Source organism: Spodoptera frugiperda, chromosome 7 (genome assembly GCF_023101765.2).
Source record: "Spodoptera frugiperda isolate SF20-4 chromosome 7, AGI-APGP_CSIRO_Sfru_2.0, whole genome shotgun sequence".
Taxonomy (NCBI): Eukaryota; Metazoa; Arthropoda; class Insecta; order Lepidoptera; family Noctuidae; genus Spodoptera; species Spodoptera frugiperda.
This window is the reverse complement of record NC_064218.1, coordinates 9,675,175-9,699,772: the sequence shown is the minus strand read 5'-3', so window position 1 is coordinate 9,699,772 and position 24,598 is coordinate 9,675,175. Positions and strand designations below refer to the sequence as shown.

General features: G+C 36.5%; 2 protein-coding genes across 27 annotated transcripts in view; one reads left to right on the top strand and one right to left on the bottom strand.

Moving 5' to 3' along the window:
• The window catches only part of LOC118265767 (transient receptor potential cation channel trpm), a 241,420-nt gene that overhangs the window by 68,042 nt on the left and 148,780 nt on the right, over nucleotides 1–24,598 (top strand). The window contains exon 1 of one of the 26 annotated variants that reach the window (XM_050695171.1): nucleotides 21,387–21,431. The exons of the other annotated variants lie outside the window; for them this stretch is intronic. Within the exon in view, the coding sequence (XP_050551128.1) occupies nucleotides 21,402–21,431 (30 nt within the window). The 5' untranslated portion in view covers nucleotides 21,387–21,401. Of the gene's footprint in view, nucleotides 1–21,386; nucleotides 21,432–24,598 lie in introns of those variants that run through there. 26 annotated transcript variants of the gene reach the window in all.
• On the bottom strand, nucleotides 295–10,408 carry LOC118265777 (venom carboxylesterase-6). The gene is made up of 3 exons (XM_035578942.2): nucleotides 10,141–10,408; nucleotides 3,076–4,319; nucleotides 295–2,879 (listed from the first exon to the last, which is right to left on the bottom strand). The coding sequence occupies exons 1-3, from the start codon at nucleotides 10,303–10,305 to the stop codon at nucleotides 2,621–2,623; spliced, it is 1,668 nt and encodes a 555-aa protein (XP_035434835.2). The 5' UTR covers nucleotides 10,306–10,408; the 3' UTR covers nucleotides 295–2,620.

The following is a 24,598-nucleotide window of genomic DNA, read 5'->3' as shown; positions in this document are numbered from 1 at the left end:
TTGGACCTTACATCCTTTGGTCCTTTGGGGAAACTGTGTTGTCTGTTTATTACCTAACTCATGAACTTGATATTGTGTTGACACGCTAGTTTTTTTTGTTCATATTTCTTTTACAGGCTTTGTCCTAGGTTTGGTACTTATAAAAGATTACAAAACCGGAATATATCTATGTTTTTTTTTATATAATAACTATCGTGAGACATACTACAGGACTAAAAAATCACGTACTAAGGGTACACAATCTCAAAAACACAAAGAATACCTGATTATTTTCATAAAAGAATAAAAGCGCACTTAAAGTTTAGTAAAACAAATGTTTTTATTGCATTTTCATATTTAGGAATAACTTAACAATAATATAAGAAATACATTTATCATCATCATCGAGCATTATTTAAAGTTTGTTGCATGCAGTAATTTATTTATAAACAAACATTTTTATTTGCATTAAGAATTTAAATTTTGTACCTATAACTATATCAATTAAAGCAACTTAACTTATACAGCTTCCAATAGTAATCTGTCGGTGGATTCCGTTACTAAAAGTTAGGAATTTTGTTCATTAAGTCCTTGAAAAAAATATTAGTTAAAATTCTACCTTCAGCAACCAAATTATGCCTGATACGGAGCTGCGGACTGCCTAGCAGGTTACCAGGGCTCTGGCTTAAAAAACAGAAGTAGGAACGTGGTAGTTTTAAGTCAGTAAGAGTCTGTCACTTCCTCTTGCCTCGCCCAAGGCCATTAGACGGGGAGAAGCCATTGGACGAAGTTCTCACCTTAAAAATCTTTCAAATTATCAACAGATAGATTGTATTCTACACTCTCTCCCTATCTACTTGGGATTATATGAATAAATGCAAAGAAATAAATTATTTATTACCAAAAAGACGTAAAGTGAAAAAGGAATATAAAGTATTTTATCTACATAGGTACTGCTAGTTGAAACACTGCTACATAGATTTCTATTTCAATCCATAATTAAGTAAAAAATACATACAATGTGTGTTGCAAATCTAAAATTGCAGTCTGTAGTTACTGCAGGTGTTTATTCTAAGCAATTAATTTTATAGATAATTACGTATACTGCGAAGTCTTAGTACTTGCCACTTGGTAGTAGTTTTATATATACTTAGCTATAGGTACCAACTGCGAAGATAATTTACCTTCCTAGTATAGTAGTTAAGATAAATGCATTGTAAATAACTAATACTAGTTACAGGTTTTGCAAGTAAAACTTAACTTGTTTTTTATTTTATTATAATCTTCTTCTTAGTTATTTACTTAATACATTTTTATAATAACTATCGGGAAACATACTTACTGCCGTACTCAGAGTCATTTAATAATTACTTAAACTATTCCTTAGTAACGATTTTATTTCGAAAACAATTGCTAAGGACTAGGTTAAGTAACCATTAAATGACTCTGAGTGTGGCGGTAAATTAACTAAAAACAACTGTTAACTCACGTAAACATATTGGGGAAAGCTCTACTAATTTCGAGTCACAGAGGGACGCTTTACCATGAGTAGTGTGGTCGGACCTAGCCTACTTGTAGGCTAAGTGACATCGCGTTATGTGAGTAAATCGTTGTTTTTAGATAAATCATTTAATAAAATTCTTAATACGTAGCTATTGGTTAGAAATACATGTATGCAGTAGGAATTTACGTAAAGTTTACACCAGTTACGTAATTACTCTCATTTCAATATGTGAAATATTGAGTCGAATTTCAGTCTCAAGTCGAAAATTACCCAATTTAAGCACCATCAATTCACATTTTTAATCAATAAAGCGCTTCTTTTGTGATAAATAAATGCATGCTAAAATTGTAAAATTGTACATATGAACTAATTTCAATTTTTGATAAGTAGTAGTTCTAGGACGCTACTTTAACAATATAAATATTAAATAATTTGACAATAAATTTGTGAATTTTCTCTTGAATCTTTTTATTTCCATACTTATAAAAATCTTTAATCACCGATAAATGGCCTCATTTAAATAAATTTTGTCTAAAATTCGTCTACTTCGCACACACTTTTAATCACTTTCCATAATTACTTTGTGGACTTAGAAACTAATTTACTTAATTAAATATGGCGATAAAAATACTTGACAACTATTTGTCGATAAATCAAAGCTTAACCTTGACCTACATAGTTGCTTTGGCATATAAACATAATTTAAATAAGCTACTGTACCCTTAGTATGAGTTTGCTTTACGTTTAAAGTAATCGTAACGAGAGCGCGTAAGGCGCTCTGATTGGCCGGCTCGAATAAACTAACCAATCAGAGCGCCGAAAGCGCTCTCGTTTCGATCTCGTTAAACGTAAAATAAACTCGTACTAAGGCCTCAGATATAGCGATGTCTAAAAGTATAGTTTTTGGTTCAAAAAGCCAAACACGTGTTTCCTTTTTTGCATAAAGACGAAATATTAATACGACATCAACATCATGCACATGTTGCATACCTAACCATAGTTTAACTTATTATAACTTTATCTTAATAGTTAATAGTATGAATACAGTTTTGTTCACTAACTAAAACAAAATCTGTAATTATCTCACTTGTACAAAAATACGACACCTAAAATATCTAACATTGGCAATATTCTAACCTAAACGAAACGCAGTGCCATTTGACCGAGCATAACAAACAATAAAGAGCTGACAATGATACTAGATGAACTAGGCTTTGTAGGAGCAACGTAGAACTTCTCATAAAGGTTGTTCCAGAATGACATGCGCTGGACATGCGGGTTGAACCTGGGTTCTTCCACGTAAATAGAAGTGTTGTTTGCCGTTGGAGCCCCATTCCCACCATAGTAGAGGTAGTTGGTAGCATCCTTTGTAATCGCAGACCATGTGTTGTTTGACCTGAAATATTTAAAACAAGTGATTTAGATTTTGAATAGAATTTCGTACAAAATGTTCTAATAAGGACGTGTTTTAAAGTTGATAAGATTAAATAAAGGAATAAATCGAACGTTAAAATACAAAATTAAATATAGAAGAATGAGGTGATTGCCAAGAATTGAACTATATATCAAAATAAAGAAAAAAAATGTCTTACAGGTTGTAGGCAAACGCTCTCACGCGTTCCACGAATGTCCTGCTGACTGCATCATCAGCGGGACGCAGGTCATAACCGAACAAGTAGTTCAGGAAGGCTCCATGCGCTGCTCCACTTAGAGGAATCTGGTTGTGGATCCAATTAGAGTTCAGAGTTCCCAGATAGGCAAACTCCACTAATCTCACTTCGCTCTTAGAAGTTAAAGCTCTTTCCTTAGCCGCTCTGATGGTAGAAACGAGGACTAGTGTGTCTCCCTGATAGTCCAAGAAGTCTTCGATAGTCTCCATACTAATCACACTGCTTCCAAAGTAAAAGTCGCGGATGGACGCTGCCACAGCAGTTTTGTTATTGGCTAGTTTCAAGTCAACCTGCAGGAAACTGGTAAAGTTGGTTTGCATCAAGCTCAACCAATTTCCAAAATCAGCTTCTTCGGCCCTCATAGTTCCTTCCTTGTTGGTGTATCCGTAGATAACGGGAATCTGAACATAATTGCCTGATCTCAGGATGTTGATCGGAGCGTCACCAAGAACTGTGTGGTTTGGACTTAGTTTCGGATTCTCAACACAAGGTGCGAACAATGGCGTGTTATTGAAGAACTTGAAGTCATTCAGTGCAGTGTGCAAAACGTTAATGTCCGTATTGATTAGACGCTGTGCTAGTACTTCGGGTGTTTTGTGATCGTACTCGAGTTTAGTTCCTAATAGATTGGCGTATCCAACAGGATCGTAGGCCACAGCCCACGGGGCTAACGCAGAACCACTGAGTACAATAGCTTTGTGTGCCAAATTCTCAATTTGAGGTGACAATGTGAGGAGATCAACCAGGGCACCTCCAGATGCGTGGCCCATGAGAATAACATTATTTGGGTCTCCTCCAAAGCTTGCAATGTTTGATTTAATCCATTTTAATCCTTGAAGCACGTCTCTTAAGCCGGCGTTGCCAGGTGCTTCTTGGACACCGAGACATAGAAATCCGAAAATGGACAATCGGAAATTCATGGTCACGAAAACAATGTTTTGTTCCACAAGCCTCTTGTAGGACATTGGTTGGTTGTTCGTATTGGTGTACTCATCAGAATTGAGGAATACGATGACTGGTTTTGGTGAAGTAATGTTTCTTGTGAAGATGCTCAGTGTTAGGCAGTCTTCAACTCCAATCAGGCCTCGAGAGGAGGGCTGGGCGCAGAATATATTGCTGTCGGTAGCTCGAAGTACCCCAGGATATGGTTTCGGGGGAATCGGCATCTGGAAAGCAAAGAGAGTTCATTATGAAATTGAATGGGATAAGAAGAAGCCGCGGCCACTATTTTTGAAGATAAGGAACGCAAACAACTTTCTTATAACATCGATAAAGTACGACACCTGCTTGGGTGATAGGTTTTATCATTTTTGTAATACAGTCGTAATAATATAAAAGTATATTACGGTAATATTTTCCATCTTCTCCAGAAGCCATATCTTAATTAGGCACATTGAATACATACTGAAAGCAATTATCTTCAGTAGTTTACCAACGATTCCTTTTCTAATTACCCCATAGATTACTAAACTAATATAAACCGTCATTTCTTTAATTGTAACAACACGAATCAATTCAAGGTTGTTGTGTAAATTGATGAAGTTAGTATACAACGGTAACTACACTATCGATTTTCATAAACAACCTGTAAACTACGTGACAAAGTTTTGTTCGATTGTTTCCCGTGTAACACAGTCGTTTACTGAGTATTGGAAGTGAGTTCATTTTGTTGTTCGACTGGTCAGATACAATTTTGGACTTGAGATTGGATACTTGAGTTGGATTAGGTTTTGGAGATTTTTTAAGTAGATAGAGAGAAATAAGAGTGAAAGTAGGAATGAGCTGGTTCGACCAAAGTGATACAACGGCCTCACAGAAAACCGACGTCTAACAACGCTTACGTTGTGTTTCGTTGTGTGAATAACCAGAGAATTAACCCTTATCCCAATCTTCAAAATCCCCAATTACCCAACAACCCTTAAATTTCTAACACCCAAATAGCCAGCAACGCATTTATAACACCTCTGGTATTTCGGGTGTCCGCGGCGGCGATTGCTAACCATCAGGTGATCCGTATTCTCGTTTACCGGCTTATACCATAAAAAATAACAAGTCAATGCGCTTTTCATAGCTCTTATGTCTCATTTGAAATTAATATTTAATATTTTTTGTTGATTTTTTAACAATATAAACCATTACTTATAGCATTAAGAATATTATGAAGAAAATAGATAATTTACAAAATGTGTGTCTTATAAATAAACTTTTATCATTCACCCCTTCGGTGAACGATTAGTGTGCTTTAGTATCATTTACTATATACCTATATAAGTGACTTTAATCAACTCGTAAAAAAATATTAAAGGATTGTATTTGTGGACAAATTATTTATGTCGTGCCTCTGGATAGATATCTTCTGATAATGTGTTTGTTGCCTGATAACACGTAGACCAACGATTGATTCATCGTCTTTACGATTAATTTTATAGTTTATCACGAACCACGCCAATTTTAAATGAATGGACGGATGAATGAATGTCCTCAAGTATTTCGTTGACAAATTGTTGCAGATATTCCAATAAATAACTTTCTTCAGTCATTTCCCGTGTATCATTTTAAATATAGGTATTTACCGAAAGTTTGTTAAAAATATCACTCATCTTTCAAGCAACTTCTAAGTATCATCATCATCATAAAAATGAACAGCTAGTGACAGTCCTCAGCTGAACTAATCTCTATATGCTATACTAGACTATAATGGACTACCTAGCTGGTTTGTCGGGGCTCCGGCTCGACAGGCAGGAGTAGGAACGGGGTGGTTTTCAGTCAGTAAGAGCCTGACACTCCCTCTCGCCTCACCCTAGGGAGAAGTCATTGGATGATTCTCCTTCCTCAAAAAAGTCATGCTAATTGGAGATTTAATTTTGTAAAGGTTTGGGTTTATCTAAGAGCAGAGTTATGCAGTTTATCTGTCGAATTTAGGTATATATTCGTTAGGGGACTACCAGTATGACAGTATGAACATTTATTAATTACGTTTTAGTAGTATTTTAGTAGGTATGTATTTAAAAGATTGAAATTAAACGACAAATATAGTGTAATATACTTATCTAATTGGCTTTTTATTATTAGTTAGTTAATGTGAATTTGATGGATATGTTTAGTTTAATGTTATAACATTGTAATAAATAAATAAAAACTAGTAAATATCACACAGCATACTGTAAAGAAATACTTGTCTCTTTGTGGATAATGTGTGGAGTTGAACGCAAGGGGTTGCAATCAAATCCTACAAAAACTATTGGAAGTAAATCGCGCAAAGACTAATTATTGAGAGTGGTTGTAGAACATTCTTAGGATTGGAGAAAATAAAAAAAGTCCTTCTTCATTCTAGAGTATAAAGCTGATTATAGAATAAACTATTTTATGTGTCATACGTCATGTGTCATGTGTCATGTGTTAAGCGTCACTTAACATGTTAAGTGAATGATAATAGTATCATTCATTTATAATAGAAAAAAGTTGGGAACAGTGAGTGAACCCGCCAGACAAACATAGTCCTGCATAATACGGCAATCAGATCCAATCAAAACAGATTGCGACGGCACAAATCGAACCAGTATTTAGCACAAACTAGGCTAGTTACAAATTAGGACCACCTTGATGACATGTCGGATTGATTTTACATTGCAATTTATACCTTATTGCTTTCAGTATAGAGTTTTAATTGTCAGTTTATATGTTTAATTGCTGAACTAGGAATCGAGTTGACATATTATCAATCTATAGTGTAATCAGATGAATAGGTAATATATCAATGTATGGTATTGACAATGATGTAGTCGACAAATTATGTCAAAGTTTATTTCGATATTGACTTTTCTGTTGATTCGATTAAGGGAGCTTTTCCACCAGAGATGTGCTATGTAGCTATGCTGCGAAGATGTAATAGCTAAGCTGTGAAACTATGTGACCGTTTCCAATACTATACCTTACTAAGTTATGTAGCTGTCTGAGGAAGATGCGCAGCTCGAGTATGCAATGTATCCATAGTACGGAAGCCATCGATAACACACATCATCATAGCTAAGCTGAATCTGTTTTCACCAGTGCTATGTAAACCAATGAATATGATTGGTGGATGCCAAACGCATCCACATAGCACATCACAGCATACCATAGTCAATACTTAATTGTGTAAATTGAATCTGTCAGGTGTGTTGTCATATTGACTGAGCAGTTACTGTTTACTTTTGATAACAAAGGTACAAGTAGAGGAGCAATGTTACCTCATTTTATCCACTTAATCCTCTAGTTAAGAGATAATGGTAAACCTACTGATGTAATCTGTTACATACTTGAGGAATATGAGTAAGCCTTTTGCCATACACAAGCCTTATTTCAAACTCGACAACAAACAAAAAATAAAAAGTCTTACTTTACATACGTCACCAATATACCTATATGAGAGAGTTTAATGCCATGTATTATGTACAAAACAAAACACAAAACCAAACTCCGTGCTTCGAATCTTCTAAAATATTAAAATTATTTGGGAAAAACTAAAAAGGAACCCGATAAGTCTTTACCCGATCAGGGAATCTGAAATCCCGTGGCCAGTAGTCGCATTCACGACCACTGAAATAATGAGATAGTCTATAAAAAAGTGATGACAAATTCTAATGAACAAATGCTTTCTTGACCTTGCTAAAGCTACGTACATCGGAAGACGTTTGGGAAAAACGTGTTCTGCAGTTAAAATATCTATTTAATTATTTTGGCACAGATGCCATGATTTAAAACTGACTACCTAACCTTTTGTTTTACCGGAATATAATTTCGCAGACAAATTAAACATACAAAATTGTATAACTACATCTTTTTGTTAAATTGCTTTGTTAGATCTTCTTTATTGTTACGTAGATATAAAGTCGATAATGCAATCAAAAAAATTGAGTAGGTTGACCTGTTCGTGTCTGTACATATTTTTTTTTATAATTATAAATATCTTCTGCTCCGAAACATAATTATGTCATGTACGAATATAACGCATTACGTGTGGCATTACGTTAGATTGTATTTACTTTTTTCTGTAGTAAACTACATTATAATGACAAGGGGCTTTTCCATCAGAGATGTGCTATGTTACATTACTGTGGATGCGTTTGGCTTCCACCAATCATATTCATTGGTACATATAGCTTAGCACTGGTGGTAACGGACTCAACCATGCTGTTTTTTTATGTGGAAAGATGCGTGTTATGGATGCGTTCTTTGGATGTGTGATATGAATGGTTTCTCTGCTATCGATACATTGCATACTCGAGCTGCGCATCTTCCTCGCACAGCTACATAGTTTATGTCAATTAGTTTCACAGTTTAGCTATTAACTACTTACATCTTCTTACTTATAGCTATAAGTATCTTCATAGTATAGCTACATAGCATACCTCTTGTGGAAAAGCATCCTTACGTGAACAGATAAACCGGGAAAGCCCTGATTTTATCAAAGAATTACGTAATAATATGAATTGAATTGCAATAATGGAATTATCGGGAATGTCCTAAATTGCTACAAAGTATAAAACCACTGAAATGTCAGACACTTACTAACGTTAGTGACTCATTTGATTTATTTCAATATTATTGCAAAATAATCCAGAAGATTGCATCTTTGTGGCTGTACCACACAAAGTATAAATAACTGTAGGTAATACCACCATTATACATATATTATTATGCGAGTAATGCTAAGTTATTCCACAATTAAACATAGGTGTACACAATAATGTCACATATAGTTAGCCAGTTATTATAACCTATATATACTACAAGTAAAAAATGTATCTTACTCTAGACGTTTCTCTTATCCTTTGAAACATGATGGCCACAAGTATGAATCTAAACTCCCTCTTGTTATTTACAGAATACTTTTTGTAAATATGTCCAAAAATTGCATTGACATTAAGATTGATTTCAAGCGTAAGCGCCCAGGTATGTGATCACATTTGGATGGTCACCAGAGTATATAGATTTTAGGTAGGTAACCTAGCATCCTTGAGTGTACAAGCGTCATTGATTAGCTACTAAAAAGCCTTGGAATGCCAAGGATTGATAAAATTTTGCAGTTCTTTGAGACAGTCCTTCAATGTTCCCGTATTTTCATGGTTGTATCTACTGTAGATCCTGGCTTACAGGAGTTGCAGCAGTGTGGGAGGAAGTGGCAGGCTTGTCCCATTAAAAAAAGTTCTTTGAGTCCAATATTATAATGCCAGTGTCTTACAAAACTCGTATAATGTTTATACATTTAGGTATAAATAGGTAATCAAACAAGATAAGGAAAAAACCCGTACGATCTAAACTAAATAACAAACAAACGTCTGTACAGACTAACAATGTTTTAAAACGGTGGGAGTGTTATCAGACGAACATGTGTTTTAGTGTTTTTTAAATAAAGTCCTTTTTTGGAAGTACCAAAATAACAAATACAATGTAAGTACGTAATTGCTTTGGGGTATGAATCCAATGTGCAGCAAAGAACTGAATATTAAGCGTGGGAGAGCCATGCTTCGGCAGGAATGAGAGTGATCCCACGACGACCTCACAGAAAACCGACGTGAAACAACGCGTACGTTGTTTTTCGTTGTGTGAGTGAGGTTACCGGAGGCCCAATTACCAATCCCCGATTCCCCAACAACCTTAAAATTCCTAACCCCAAAAGGTCGGCAACGCACTTGTAATGCCTCTGGTGTTTCGGGTGTCCATGGGTGGCGGCGATTGCTTACCATCAGGTGATACCGTCAGCGCGTTTACCGATTTATACGTAGCGTCAGCGCGTTTACCGGCGTAAAAAAATAGATTAATAGAATTATAAAGAGATTTGATAACAAAACTAACGAAAACTGGATGAACAGACACCTTCAGTACATACTGTACGTAGGTAAATAAACAAAAAACATTGTTTATTGTACTAAGCTCCGTTCATACACCATACATCGTACAGGTAAACTCGACTACCTGTTTCAATAAGCACTAAGATTACCTCACCTTAAACCTGTTTGGCCCAGACGTCGGCCCGGCGTACGGAACACCGTAAAACGCGAAATAATCGCCATCAACTGCTCTAGATCCTTCAACAATACCCTCAGTAGTATTCACTTGCAAACCATGCGCATACGCAAGGGAAAACACAAACAAAACTTGCACGAACATGTTTATACACACACAAATACAAAAATACACTATTCTTTTTTTATCATAAGTGCGCACGCGCGCTCCCCGCCGTAGACCGCGAACGAGTGAGTGAGTTTGTATTTTTTATCTACCGCTTGGCTGTATTGACATTATCAGTGCCTGCAATTTGCTATCAATGAGGTCATCGTACAGATTATATAATTTACTTAGAAAGGAGTTTACTTTTGTGATAAATGTGTTTTCTTTTGCGTGTACGATATGAGTTACAAGTATATGATCAATATGAACAGCCTGTGATAGTCCAGAGCTTGAGTTTACTCTGCATAAGAGTATTTTCCATAATCTCAACGCCTGGCAAGCCAATTGGAGATTGCAGTTTAAACGGTTAGGAGTTTTCAGAGAAAATTGCTGCCCGGTCTCAGACAAAGATGTATTCGCAACGTCATGCCTTTTATCCCCGTTGGGGTAGGCAGAGATACACAGAACATGTATTTCTTAGATTGTTTTTAATTTTTTATGACACCCAGGGGAAGAGTGGAGATGGTGACTAATGCCATTATACTCCGTCTTTACCATTACTGTACGGCATATTGGTTACATAATACTTACCTTCGTAGGACAGTTCGATGCATCCGTGTCTATGTATAGTCATAGTTGTGTGAGTGTGTGGGTGACTCAACTAAGGTGAAGTGAAGAGGTTAATATGTGCATTCCTCTCTGCTTTATTTGGCTATTAGGCTATTACCTTATTGTAGGTACTTGGTCTCAAGGTTATGAAGTCATCTTGTCTTATTTGGACGCCTATATTGTTTTTACATATTATCATGATCGATGACTTTAAAAAAATGTTTTAGTTTATTATTGAGTAGCTTCTGGCAGCGGCTTCGCCTGCATTCCTGTGGGATAAAAAGGGACACTTTTTACATATATCACTCAAGACAGTTCATACCCTGTCTGAATACCAAATTTCATCAAAATCCGTTCAGTAGTTTTAGTGTGATTGACATCCAAACAAACAAACTTTCACATTTTTAAATGATTTTTGCAGTGCCATTATATTTTTTCTGGACTATATTCTTGTTCGGTTTTGGTTCTGAATTTACTAATCAGTAATTTTATTTTAATAGAAAACTAAACCAATACTTTTTGACCGACTTGGTAATCAAACATGCGTCACCTACCCAGCCACTGTGTCTATCGCGCAGTTGGACCATCAAATGTCATTGTTTCACTCAATCAAATACCTACGTAGTACCTAAAGGTACGTGTGTTATCATCCATGATGAAAACGACAGGTTGAAACCAATCAAAGATGAGCCATGTCTGTATGACAAATCAAATGACTCAGAGTTCTTCCCTAGTGGTCTTATCAATTTATTCGTCATTTGTTATTGACAATAGAAAATTTGACCACAGTCCCTTTGTTCAAGGAATCAGTTCTCATCTGAAACAAATCGTATTTTGTGAATCATACTTTAAATTCAGTTGTTTTGTCGTTGTTTTTAATCGGCTGCCTATTTATTGTGGTTTCATTTTTAATTATTATGTTATCGGCTTACTCACGTAACGTTTTGACGAGGAACTCGACTAGTTTCGATTATTACGGTAATATCGAGAGAGATAAACTTCTCTATCGCTAAAAAAGTAAGTGTAAAATTAACTCTTAAGCTTGACAAGTTATGTAAGTACCTGTATACCTACTCCATTATAACCACCGTGATTTTTCTAATCACGCGTACGATTAGCGTAGAATTAGTCACATTATTTTCATCATTACGACGTGAAATTGCGTGTAGGAATGGAAACATAAACTACTTTCTTACTCAGTTACTGATTGCAGAAATAGGTTCATTGTTATTATTAGTAGTTACTCCAACCGTGCCTGATTAATAGCGATAAGCAATAAAACTCAGCCCTGTTACTTACTCTGAGAAATATGGAAGGTGCGTACTTAATCTTAATCTTTCTACACTAAACAATTTTTGTTTCATCGCTGGGATAATGCCTTAGATATATCAAAATTCGAGTATACATATCGACATATGAATTTATCGTTTATGTGAAATATAAATATTGTTTCTTGGTACCTATTGCCTATCTGAGTATATATCTACTCTGGAGCTGCGGACTACTTAACGGGTTTACCTGGGGTCTGGCTCACGAAAAGCAGAAGAAGGAACAGGGTGGTTTTTAGTCAGTAAGAGTCTGACACTCCCTCTCGCCTCGCCCGAAGCGAGAGGTAATGTATAAAAATCAATTTATCCCCGTTAAAAAAATATGTCTACTCTACTAGAATAAGTAAAGACCGGGAGTAATGCAATGTGCCTTTGTGGTTTGAATTTGTCGTGGGATCCATCATACATCTAAATTCATTACATAGCCTTATCACAAAAAGAGACCAAATCCTATTTTAAGTCCAAAGCTTTACTAAATCATTTCTCAAGAGTCAAGAGTAACCTGATTAGAATTCCAAGGCTTCAGCGTAGAGGCACTTCAAGTTGTCGACATGTGGGATGTGGACTCAACGACCTTTGCATCTAATTCAGTTCTGAGCTCGTCTGAAGAACCTCTTCTTAGTCAATCTTGGGTGAGAGCCTAATTTGGTTGGCCTGATATGAAATACTACAACACAGACTGAATGTGAATGCGAAGTGTCTGGCCTTTAATTCTAAGGGAACATGAGTTACCTAGTGCTTGTAGGGCTAGTGTTGAAATTTTATGGTACCTAAGTAGAAGGAGGGTAGGGAGACCTTTACCCTGCAGTGGGATGATCATGGTTGAAATCTAAATTTAATATAATCTAAGTATCTGTTGGTAGTTTTCTGGAGATAAAATTTTGACATTAACCCCACACGAATAAAAGCATTTTTAAAATGTCTACTCCAAAATTATCTAGTACTTAAATTATCATTAAAATAGGTCATCCCATAGATATTTTACATTTCATCATATATTGTTATGTATGTAGGTAGGCCTTCGATCAACAATAACAATAGTAATAGTTGGTATTTTTGATCGAAGAGGTAGGCACATTTTGTACCTCTTAATGATGTCTGCCTAAACTTCAAAGGGAAATAGCCATAATGTCATACTTAGGCATCAATAAAGATATGCCTGTAAATACTCAAATACTCGCTTTCATCAATAAAATTGATATTGAATACTCACTCCACATAAAGGTGTTTATATTCTTGGTATGTAGGTAAGACTAATATAAACAGGAGTGTTTCGGCTTCAACCTTAGTAGGTATGTACGCAAATGTGAAGTTTAGGTATATATAAGTATACACCTAAAAGGTATTCAAAGCTGTGTGTGGAATGTACTTACTAAAGACAAATAAATAAATAAAAATAATCTATAGATCCTGACTATAGTTGCAGTTGTATGAGAGGTTGTAGCGGGCTTGTCCCTATAAAAAAAATCGTGTGTAGAAAAGTATTATTTGGATATTTTCAGTTTTTCAGAACTGAAATTGAGTTCAGGTTATGACTACAGACTACTTGCATCTATAAAATACTCAGTATTAACTGGTAATGTGTACACTTAACGCTTCGAGGAATACACAGTCTAACGTAATATATGTAAATTCTTAATAGTACCATGTAACTGGGTTATGTAAAGAAGGTACACACCAAATATTTATCATCTCCGTTCCCTCGGGGAATTATTTGAGAGCTAGTGCTAAGTTTACGTTCTAGAAAATTCCAAGTACCTAGTGCTTTAGTGGTTAGAGACATACAATTACATTTTCGTCCTATTTGGCCATGTGCCAAACTTGTCCTACTCATTCCCCACTCACGATAAGTAAGCAGATGTTTTCCCTCTATTATTTAAAAGCCTTCAGCTAAAGATAGGGGTATTAAACTAAATTGGATTAATTTTATGAAGTAACAACTGAGTTAGGTCTTGTTGTACAAGGTCGGGAATATCGAGCGACTGTTTTGGATGTTCGGGTGTAGTGTTGGTTCTAGTTTTGTTTTTTATTTTCTAAGCTTGAAGTTTTTAACGCATTCTGGAAAAACAGTGAGGCAGTGGTATTTTATTTTATCATTCTCATTTTTTTTTTGTTTATTGTCGTAATATAAGCCACAAAATGTTCAAACTGGTCGCTTTTCTATAAGCTAATCTGGATTTTTCTGATGCCATACTATATTTAAAGTTTCACCACTATTAACTATCAATAAAGTAGAAAATTGTTAATAATTTCTCTAAATTAGGTTTTTTTGAGGGCGGAAATTCGTCCAAGCCCTCTCTCTCCATGGGTTAGGCGAGAGTGTCCGACTATTACTGATTAAAGACCACCCCGTTCCTACTGTGGAACCGGAGCCCCGGTAATCCATTAAGTTGTCCGTAGCTTCGGATCGGACATCAGCTCTACTGAGCCCCATCTGTAGTGGTTTGAAGATTCTTTGACACACGGGTTCAATAGTACCTACATAAGTAAAATTCTTCGCCAGACGTTGTGACGTCCCATTACTAACATCTGGGTAAAGTTTGTCAAAGTTTATGTTGAACGAGCGAATGAAACTTGATATTTTTCTTAGTAACATGTGCTTGTCTAGCGTCTATCCTAGATGAAAGCCAAGTCTAATATCTAGACAGGTGTTCTCAATTACACTAACTTTTAATAAACTTCAAGAACTTTCCTAAAAAGTTTGTAGATTGTGGATATTTATAGCGTTGAATGTTTGTGTGTGATACCCTTGGCACCATTATTTTGTTAATTAAAGCGTGTAAAGTGCTGTAGTACTTAATTATTGTATCGAAGGCTAGGTTACGTCTCTACATAACATCTGCATAACAAATTGGTACATTTTACAAATTAGTAGTCCAATTTGTATTGTACCAATTTGTTATACAAGCAATACACCTTTAGCTTCTACCAGCGGCTTTGCCTGGGTTTCTGTGGATTAAAATCCTATCACCCAAGACAGCTCATACCCTGTCTGTATAGCAAATATTAAAATCTGTTCAGCATTTTCAGCGTGATTGCCGGACAGACATCCAAACAAAAAAATAAACTTTCAAAATTATAATATTAAGTGTGTGATTTGAAATTGAAGTACATTACTCCTACAGGACATTTTAACTGTGCAGTTTACCTGTACAGTCAAACTGTACAGTTAAGTTATAAGCTGTGTAGCATGCATACATACACATATAGCGTGAGTACAGGTAGTAATTTCTTATTTCTTTTTGTTTCAGGTAAGTTCCGTGCGGTTCAATAAGTTCACCTCTACCCATCTTCCAAGGAAAAAACAGCAATAATCTTCGATATCTCGTCCTCATTGAAAAATTCACACTCACTCAATAAGAGGTCATTGAATTAAATTATTTATATCCAAAGTTCTATTAGAAACTTGATTAACCCCTTGTCTGTCGGTATATAAGACACAATAGAAAACACATTGTGTCTCGCGTAGATCTGCGTTCCGACAGACAACTGATTAAATTAGTGTTAATGACAGAGTGCCCCTAAATGTTACGAGTTCAGGCTGTTCGGGCAGTTTGTTTGACCTGTTTGATTACCATCAATGTTTGGAGAACCCCTAACTATGGTTTTAATGGGCAGCTTACCTTTTCTCTTTAGGTTTGAGCTTGTACGTAATGCTAATTTAAGTTTGTGGCTTTTTCGTATAGTTTAACGTTACGTCACGCCTCTAATTCCTAGAGTAATGTAATACAATATAATGTAACAGCCATATTTAATCAGTTTCGTTATAAAGTTCCTTCAAACCTTCAAGAAAAGAGCGTATTCCTTTCAGAAACTACTAGTTTGTCAACGCACCTCTGGCGTTGCGGGTGTCCATTAGCGGCCATGATCGCTTACCATCAGGTAATCTGTGTGATCAGTGGTATCTTGTAACAGTGGTGAACTTACTATCTTGTCATACATCACGATTCCGTCTCAATGGAGAATTTATATTATATTATTTAGTTTATTGACAAATTAATAATAGTCAATCCAAGGATCGTTTCCACGCTTTGCATTGGTCCTTGCGACCACTTCACATTGAGGCCAAGGATACACTGTAATATAACGCCCACTATCGTGCAGTTAACCCCTCGTAAAGCCTGGTATAATTGGCCAGTTTCCGCAACCCTTTGCCTGACGGCTGCCCGGCCTTGGCAAGTGCAGCGAAGGACAACTTATACGATGTTGTGCAAACGCGTGTGGAATAATTACTATTTGATTTGCATAGCTTAATAATGTATTAATCACCTTATTTGCATTATGTATAGTTAGTTAGCCACGGTATTTGGTATAGATACAGTTAGGTATATAGAGATTTATTAAGTATCGACTCCGAAACAGTAATGATTAGTTGGTCATACTGGGATTAATAAAGATTTGAAAACATGTGGCATAGACAGAAATCATGGAAATCAATATTTCGGAGAAAATCAGCTCTCATGTTAGGTAATAAAAATAATATAATATATAAAAATGTGTTTTGTATTTAGGTTCAATTACTATTTAGATGCCTACTTTTTTGTTATTTAATTGTATCTCTTTATTGAGAATTGTTTTTGTTTTTTTTTACTATTTAATTTCTTTTATTAAACAAGATTGGCTGTAATGTAACGTAATGGTGTAAGCTGTAATGTTGTATACATATGTGAATTTGTAAATATTCAAATATATATTTTCCGTTCGCGATTATAACTACATATTGTAATTAAAGAAACAATAAAAATAGCCGCCATTACTGTCTTAAAATACACAAAATATACTTACCTCATTTTCAAACACGCTAGTGAAAACAAATTGAGCATACTTAACCGTCTAATTAGAACTTTATCACCTTAAAATTGCAGTTTAAATTACCTTGTAGTAAAAACTATTGCGAGTAGCTCAAAAAGAAAATCGTTTGGACCTTATATTTCAGGGTTAAAGTTTAATTTAACTTGTCGTGCTAGCTAATTGAGTTTAAGTACTGGTCGTTAAAAAAGCAAGGTAATGGGGCAATTCGCTCGTCTTTCCTACACAAATGAGTTAATAGAAGTTCGTGAAAATATACCTGATTTTATACCTAGGTATTATTTTTTTAATAATTTGCCGCACGCGTGATCTTGCAAAGGAAAAAAGTAGTCCGTGTCACTTTTCCGACCTTAGTATTTCGTATTTGTAATCAGAGAATTCATCGAATGAGTGATTTTAAACAATATGAATATGAAAAAGATGCTTGGTTGCCCGTAATTTAAGTGTGGGAGAGCCATGCTTCGCCACGAGTGGGCTGGCTCGACCGGAGTTATACCACGGCCTCACGGAATAACGACGTGAAACAACGCTTGAGTTGTGTTTCGTTGTGTAAGTGGGGTTACCAGAGGCCCAATTACGTTGCCCCCCCCCCCCTCCTTTCCAATGTTCCTAATCCCCGAGTTCCCAACAACCCCTAAATTCCTAATATTTTTTTTAATAACTTTTCGTTCGCGTGATTTTGCAAAGAAAAAACATAACCCATGTCACTTTTTCGGCCTTAGTATTTCGCATTCATAATGTATGAGGATTAATCGAATGAGTTACATATTTAAATTCAAACAATATTATTATAAAAAAGATAGCTTGGTCGCGCCATGCTGCTCATGACTTTAACCTCAAATATAACTTGAAATTTGTCGAAATCCTCGTCAGATATGATGAGTTAAAATGCAAACAAAAGCAAAATATACCTGGCGTATCACACATCGACATACGAATGTGCGGGAAACAGTCCTTCCTATCTCAATAGATATTAAGATCCGATAAATCCAGTACAATACGATACATAAATTAAACCTTCAGTTTCAATACAAAAGGAGCCTAAGCTATACCTGGTTTCACATCAACCTATACAACCAGTTTATCATGGTCTCGCTTTATATAATCTTTCTGCTCATTCGAGTTTATACTGGTTTTTGTATAGTCCGATTTGTAACTGCGTTATCGCAGTACTAGTTATATTGACAGAATATATCGGGCGGTAATAATTTATCGTTAATTCAATACGGCTCGGCTCGGTCAGTAGCCATTTGTAAATTGTATTCGCTGTATTGTATTGTATTTGTATTGTATTGCTATTGTTTCAGTTCAACACATTCAGGTTATTGGTTTTGTAGCGGTAGTCCGCTACTGCAGGTGAATCAATTTAGAGAATACTGATACAGTTTTAGCTTTGAGTGTTGTTTGTTAACATTTTAAATAATTCGCTTGTAAGGTTATGGAATGTATTTTTGTTATAGTTGGGCAAGCATTAATGAATTATTGTTTAACTATCGGTTTTCGAATCAGTAACAATTATGTTCTGAAACCTATATGATAGAGGTGAACCTATTTTCGAAATAGACAAAGATTCCTGTAATTACTCTGACTTACGGCAATAGAGTTACCTTACGGCCTAATTACAATATTATGGTTCTTATATCGTAAGTAAAAAAATGGATATAACTTTGTATTCATAGATATGTGTGTCGGAGATTAAATTTCTTTTTAAATTAGCACCTCATCATCATATCATCAGCCTAGGTAAGTGGCCACTGCTGACCAAAGGCCTCTTCTCACACGGAGAAGGTTTGAGCAGTTATCAGTTCTTTCAGTTTCAGTTATCCCAGTCTTCAATTTAAAAAGTCATCTCTTAGCACTACAGTCACAGTGAAGTTAGCAAACAGGTTCTCGGACATTGGCACAATTCTTCTGAAACATCTTGCAGAACACGGACCTTATATTTGGCGAACAAATTGAATTCGTGAGAGACTTTACAAACGGGAAGACGTTTCCAGAATTGCTATATTGCATATAAATCAGTTTGTTGTGATTCGGTCTGTGACAAGTTTAGTCCACGTGCATCTATTGTAAGAGATTAAAGAATTATATTTTATTTTTCTCATAATTATTTGACGAGGAACTCGATTAGCGCCAGTTCTACTATGAACCTCTAGTATGGCTGGAAAGTGGCCGAGTTCTTCGTCAAATAATTACGTAAGTAAGCCAAAAATCATAGAAGTTAATTAAGTATGTATCAACCACAGTTATAATACAAGATGAAAGAAGTGACGAAATTAAAGTTATTTTCCAAATACCCATGATCTGAGGGAATAAGCAAAAATAAGATTCCTCGTATTGGAAATGCACTTGTAGCTCTTAAACTGCTAATCCCATTTTCATAAAACGTACGTACCTAGCCAAGAACCACCGCAATAAAAAAGGCATTCGATCAAAAAAACCTGACTCAAACCGTTCCACACTCAAATCGGTTCATTCATTCAGGAGTTACAGTGTTACTTTAAAAGAGACTGTGACCTCTGAGTTTGTTTCGGCATTTCTTCTCAGAGTAGTCAGATAGGAAATGCCGGCCTCATCTAGCTATTTGAAATATTGACGTGTAAAAGTGTTATTTTATGACCTATTTACAGAAATAAATATCATTTATCATTTAACAGGCAATTTAAATTAAATTAAATTACATCTTTTTGCATCAGAGTTTAAAAGAACCCATATTTTGGGGACTAAGAACGTACTTAATAGGTATATTATACATTGGTAATGGGCAATATTATCACACTAAAGTACAATATAAAGTCATCAGCAGTCACTCCAAACTACAATCAAAACTAAACCTTAATGAGTGAACTAGTTACAAATGAATTAAGGTCGTCAGCGCTAATCGCTGACAATTTGTCGTCTACCATTTTAGACACAGAATGCCTTACGACGCTTGAGAATTTAATTTAGACAAAGGTCACTGAATTTATGAAGACCACTACGGAGTACGTAGCATCTGTCACCTTTAGAATCTGAGCAGACGGGAGAATATTTTCAGGGGTTATGTTTTTCTAAGTCGTGGTGGCCCGGCGGGTTAAGACTCTAGAAGTTTCTCATGCATGAAAGCGTGGTTTCGAAACCTATCAACGGCAAGTATCAATGTGATTATTTCCGAGTGATAGGTACTTTATAAGATTATTTAGACACCACTAACAAACGGTGAAGGAAATCATTATGAGGGCTTATAATTTGAAATTGTAAGTTTGAAATCGCCAACCTGCATTGAGCAACCGTGATGATTGATGCTCTAAACCATCTCCGAGCAAAAAGAGGCTTTGGTCAGCAGTGGCCATTAATAAAATAGGCTGTTGGTATGTGCGGTGATGTTTTACCACAAATATACCCTATAATCAGCTTATATGCAATAAGTTACAATAAATAAGGACTAATCCCTTGTTCGTACTACGCTAGTATTTTAGTCGAGTAGTATTTAGTAGCTGTCACTTCGATTTTGGGACAGAAAACACGAGAGGGATGAGAGAGAGCTACTATGTACTCGCTACTGGACTAAAATACTAGCCTAATACCAACAAGGCATTACTGCCAATATTAGTTACTAATCCCAATTCAAAAAATGTGGGTTGATCTAGGTTCTTGACAACACCTCTATGTATATCTACTATTAATACCAAGAATTCATTTCAATCTAAATATTGTGGACTTCGGTTAGAGTACACCCCATGATACAGTTTGAGTCAAATTCTCTAGGGAACCTTTCATAAGTCTCAATTGATTTGTGCCCCCAACGGACAAAAGTCCCTTCAAACCCTTGTCACCAGGCTTATGATGACCTTTTATCCTATAGGTACCTGCGTTTTAACAAAGATACATTTTTAAAACTACTTTTGTGTAAATATTTATCCTAAACTTGGCCCATATCGTTACCCAACTCCATTCACATTTAGCAACATTACACCAGCCAGTGAAACAAGACCTCTAATTGTAATGAATAAGTCATATGAAATACTACCAGTCAATAAAATGAGATGTGTCTAAATATATTAGTCGGGTTTGAGAGAGGGACAGCAATATTAATTGTAGGGCGAAGAAAGGGATAGGTTGTGTTTGTATTTATTCGAATCGCAAACGTGCGTGTGCGCCGGTCGTATTAAGTCTTTTTATAAATAAAAGCAAAGTTCACAGTTCATACAGAAAGATTTTATTTTTATCATTTCTGTGTTATATTTGTATTCATTGACATTGATAATTTGGATAAGTGTGATAGTGATAGTGGTATTTTTATTATGTGCTCATAAACTGTTATTGTGTGTTGTGTGATTTGGAATCTGATTTCTGAAGTATTTTAGAGCTATGTACACGGGAGTACTAAAATATATTAAGGTAAGGGAAATCAAAATGCGTTCTTTTACGTTATTACTCTTTTCCCAAATGTTAATTAATATGTTAAGGAGTTATTCATCGGAGCTGCAGACTACCTAGTTAGTTCACCGGGGCTCCGGCTTGAAAAGCAGGATTAGGAACGAGGTGGTGTTTAGTCAGTAAGAGTCTGACACTCCCTCTTACCTCGCCCAAGGCGGGAGAAGTCATTGGATGATTTTCCACCCTCAAAAAAAGGAACTATTCATGTGCCCTGAGCACTCTTTACGCGTATTACGAGCTTTTACCTTCACTCACCCTTACCCAAAAGTTTAAAGACTGCCTCCTTGGTTACAAGTACTACTGCTAAACACCTTTGATCGAGAGTTCATAAAATAAAAATTCTTTTCATAAATTCTAAGTAGTCCAAAATTGTAGTCCTTGTTAGTGAAACGTACGAAATGTAAAACGAACTCTATTACAAGGTAGAAAAGAACGTTTTTGTAATTTGTAGGAATAGGGAGTACCTAAATGTTCTATACAAAATGGGTCAAAGCTGATAGGCCTCCAAAGCCAAAAGCTAATTGACCGTATTTGGGTTGTTCTAAAATAGCACCAACTTACCCATGAGTGGCCATATCCAAGTTAATTGGTGGCCGGAGACTGAAAACTGGGAATGGGCTATCGTGATCTCTTTAAACAATATTACTAGCTTATGCCTAAGGCTTAGATTGTAAGAAAAAGTAGTTAACTTTGATTGACGTTTATCTGGAAAATAAATACGCCCATGGACACCCGAAACACCAGAGGCGTTACAAGAGCGTTTTTTTTTGCGAGAGGGAGTGTCAGACTCTTACTGACTAAAAACCACCCCGTTCCTTCTCCTGCCTTTCGAGCCGGAGCCCCGGTAAACCCGCTAGGTTGTCCGCAGCTCCGGATTAGGCATCAGTCCTATTGGGCCCCATCTGTGGTGGTCTGATGGCTCTTTGAGGCGCGCGCGGAACGCGACGCGCCGCACGCACGGGTCTGGTTCTGGTCGGGCGGCGAACTACCCTTGCTCGCCGTCCGCAGGCCCGCACTTACGGTGGCCGGAGATCGTCACGCGATCCCCGACGCCCGGAGTGTCTCTCGCGACGACTGGGGCGTGAGGAGGTTCGTTCTCTCACGCGCCCCGCCTCCTCCTTAGCTAGCATGACTGCTTCGCAGAAGGAGGAGACGGCATCCCAGTCCCCCTTTGCTCCGCACCATGGCTTGTACCAATGCCGGACGCGAGAGGTCGCCGTTACAAGAGCGTTGCAAGGCTTTTAGGGATTAGGAATTTAAAGGTTGTTGGGGAATCGGCTATTGGAAAGATTGGAAAGGGGGGTAATTGGGTCTACGACGGTAATCTCACTCACATAACGAAACACAACGCAAGCGTTGTTTCACGTCGGTTTTCTGCTCGGTCGTGGTATCACTCCGGTCGAGCCGGCCCATTCGTGCCGAAGCCATAGCTCTCCCACACTTAAAACGTTACTGGGAGACGAGAGGGAGCAAATGTATAGACACAGGTTGCATTGTCACATGTATATGAATGATACCATTGTTATTTTCTTATACAAAAATACCGTTCCTTATAATATCCAAGTTGAAACTTTTTTATGTATTTCTCTAGTTAAGTTCAACAAACTCAGCATTCGTGCAGTTTTCTTGAAACTCAAATAAAAGTAATGTAGGTACCTATCTTGTGTAAAACTTTTAATGGGATTGGCTAATAACAAGAAAAAAGAAGTTGAAAGTGACTCCAATTTGATTCAATTGAACTGCGAACGTATTTTTTTTCAAATGACCAAAGTTAGATAAGTTTTGGATATATACTCGTATTGCTGATGAGGGGGTGTTGACGTTCATCCACTAGTTGGTAGAAGTTTTAATTTTTGTTGGAAATTATTATTTAAATCAATTAAATGGCTGTTTATAGTAACAGTAAAGTTCCCTAAGAAAAGGAGGATCCTCCGACTAGGCGAGGTGATCATGTCTGGCGGGCTTTCTGCCCAACTGTTGTTTGTTGGGATTTTCTATCCATGTTTATTGGCATGGAAACTTCATAAGTGTAATGTAGGATTTATGGTGTTATCCGTTTATTTATTCGTCGATCTTCTATGTGTCATCTGTCGCGTGTCGCCATAACTACTTCATTGGACAAAAGCTTGCTAGAGCAACGGTCGATGGTCAGTGGTGGTCGAAGTTAGTTTTCCGGGTCAGACAAAATATTTAGAATAGAAATACATTTCATAACACATATTAAACCAACAATATGAATTTTGAACTTCATAAAGTATTAAATCAATCTGCAACATATAATACCTAGGCTACCAATCAGGGATTAAACAGATGTCCAAGTTTACACTTTAAAGCTGGTATTAAGTGATTACGTAACAAGCAGTCGATGTTCTAATCCTTCGAGATTTGGCTTCGGCTACTTAGGGTCAATTTATACTAGCGCAGAGTCGAAGCGCATCGAAGCGTCAAATTCTTTACAACCAAAGCGAATTCCAGCGAATACGCGCGCATTCGCTAGAATACGCGCGATAGTTTATGGAAATAAACACCGATGCAGGCCAATTTCCAACTTATGACGCGTAGGTTCGCTAGTGGATAGGCTAGAATACGCTTGCACCAATCGGCGCTGTTCACGCGCAGACGCGCGAATTCAGAAGAATGCGCGTGACTTTTTAAAATCTCAGAAGTAATGTGTGCTTTATGGTGTGGAGTTAAGGTTGAATTTGTTATGTTCAGTTTTTTAAAGACACTTCTCTCTGCGCTAGTGTAAACTGAGCCTTAGTCAGTAGAGTGGAAAGTGCAACGTGGATTTACCCGCAATCCATACCTCGATGTACCCGCAACAGCTATAGCCTGATATTAGCTTTGAAGACAGATGTGGTACACAAAGACAGATGAGATTAGGCTGTGGCTTAGAATTGTGGGAGATTGGTATAAGATACATAGATAATGCAGATTATTCGAAAACCGATCACACTTATATTGTAAATGCGAAAGTTTGTTTGTTTGACAATCACGCTGAAACTACTGAACGGATTTTAATGAAATTTGGTATACAGACAGGATATGAGCTGACTTGGGTGTTAGGATAGGTACTTTTTAACCTCGGGAATGCGAGCGAAGCCGCTGGCAGAAGCTAGTACATAATA

Bases quoted from the DNA above. Each gene is read 5' to 3' on its own strand.
- LOC118265777 (XM_035578942.2), bottom strand. From the start codon at position 10,305: ATGTTCGTGCAAGTTTTGTTTGTGTTTTCCCTTGCGTATGCGCATGGT. The intron at 4,320-10,140 runs GTGAGGTAATCT...TTTGCTTTCCAG, and splicing joins CTGGGCCAAACAGGTTTAAG to ATGCCGATTCCCCCGAAACC. The intron at 2,880-3,075 runs GTAAGACATTTT...TAAATATTTCAG, and splicing joins AGAGCGTTTGCCTACAACCT to GTCAAACAACACATGGTCTG.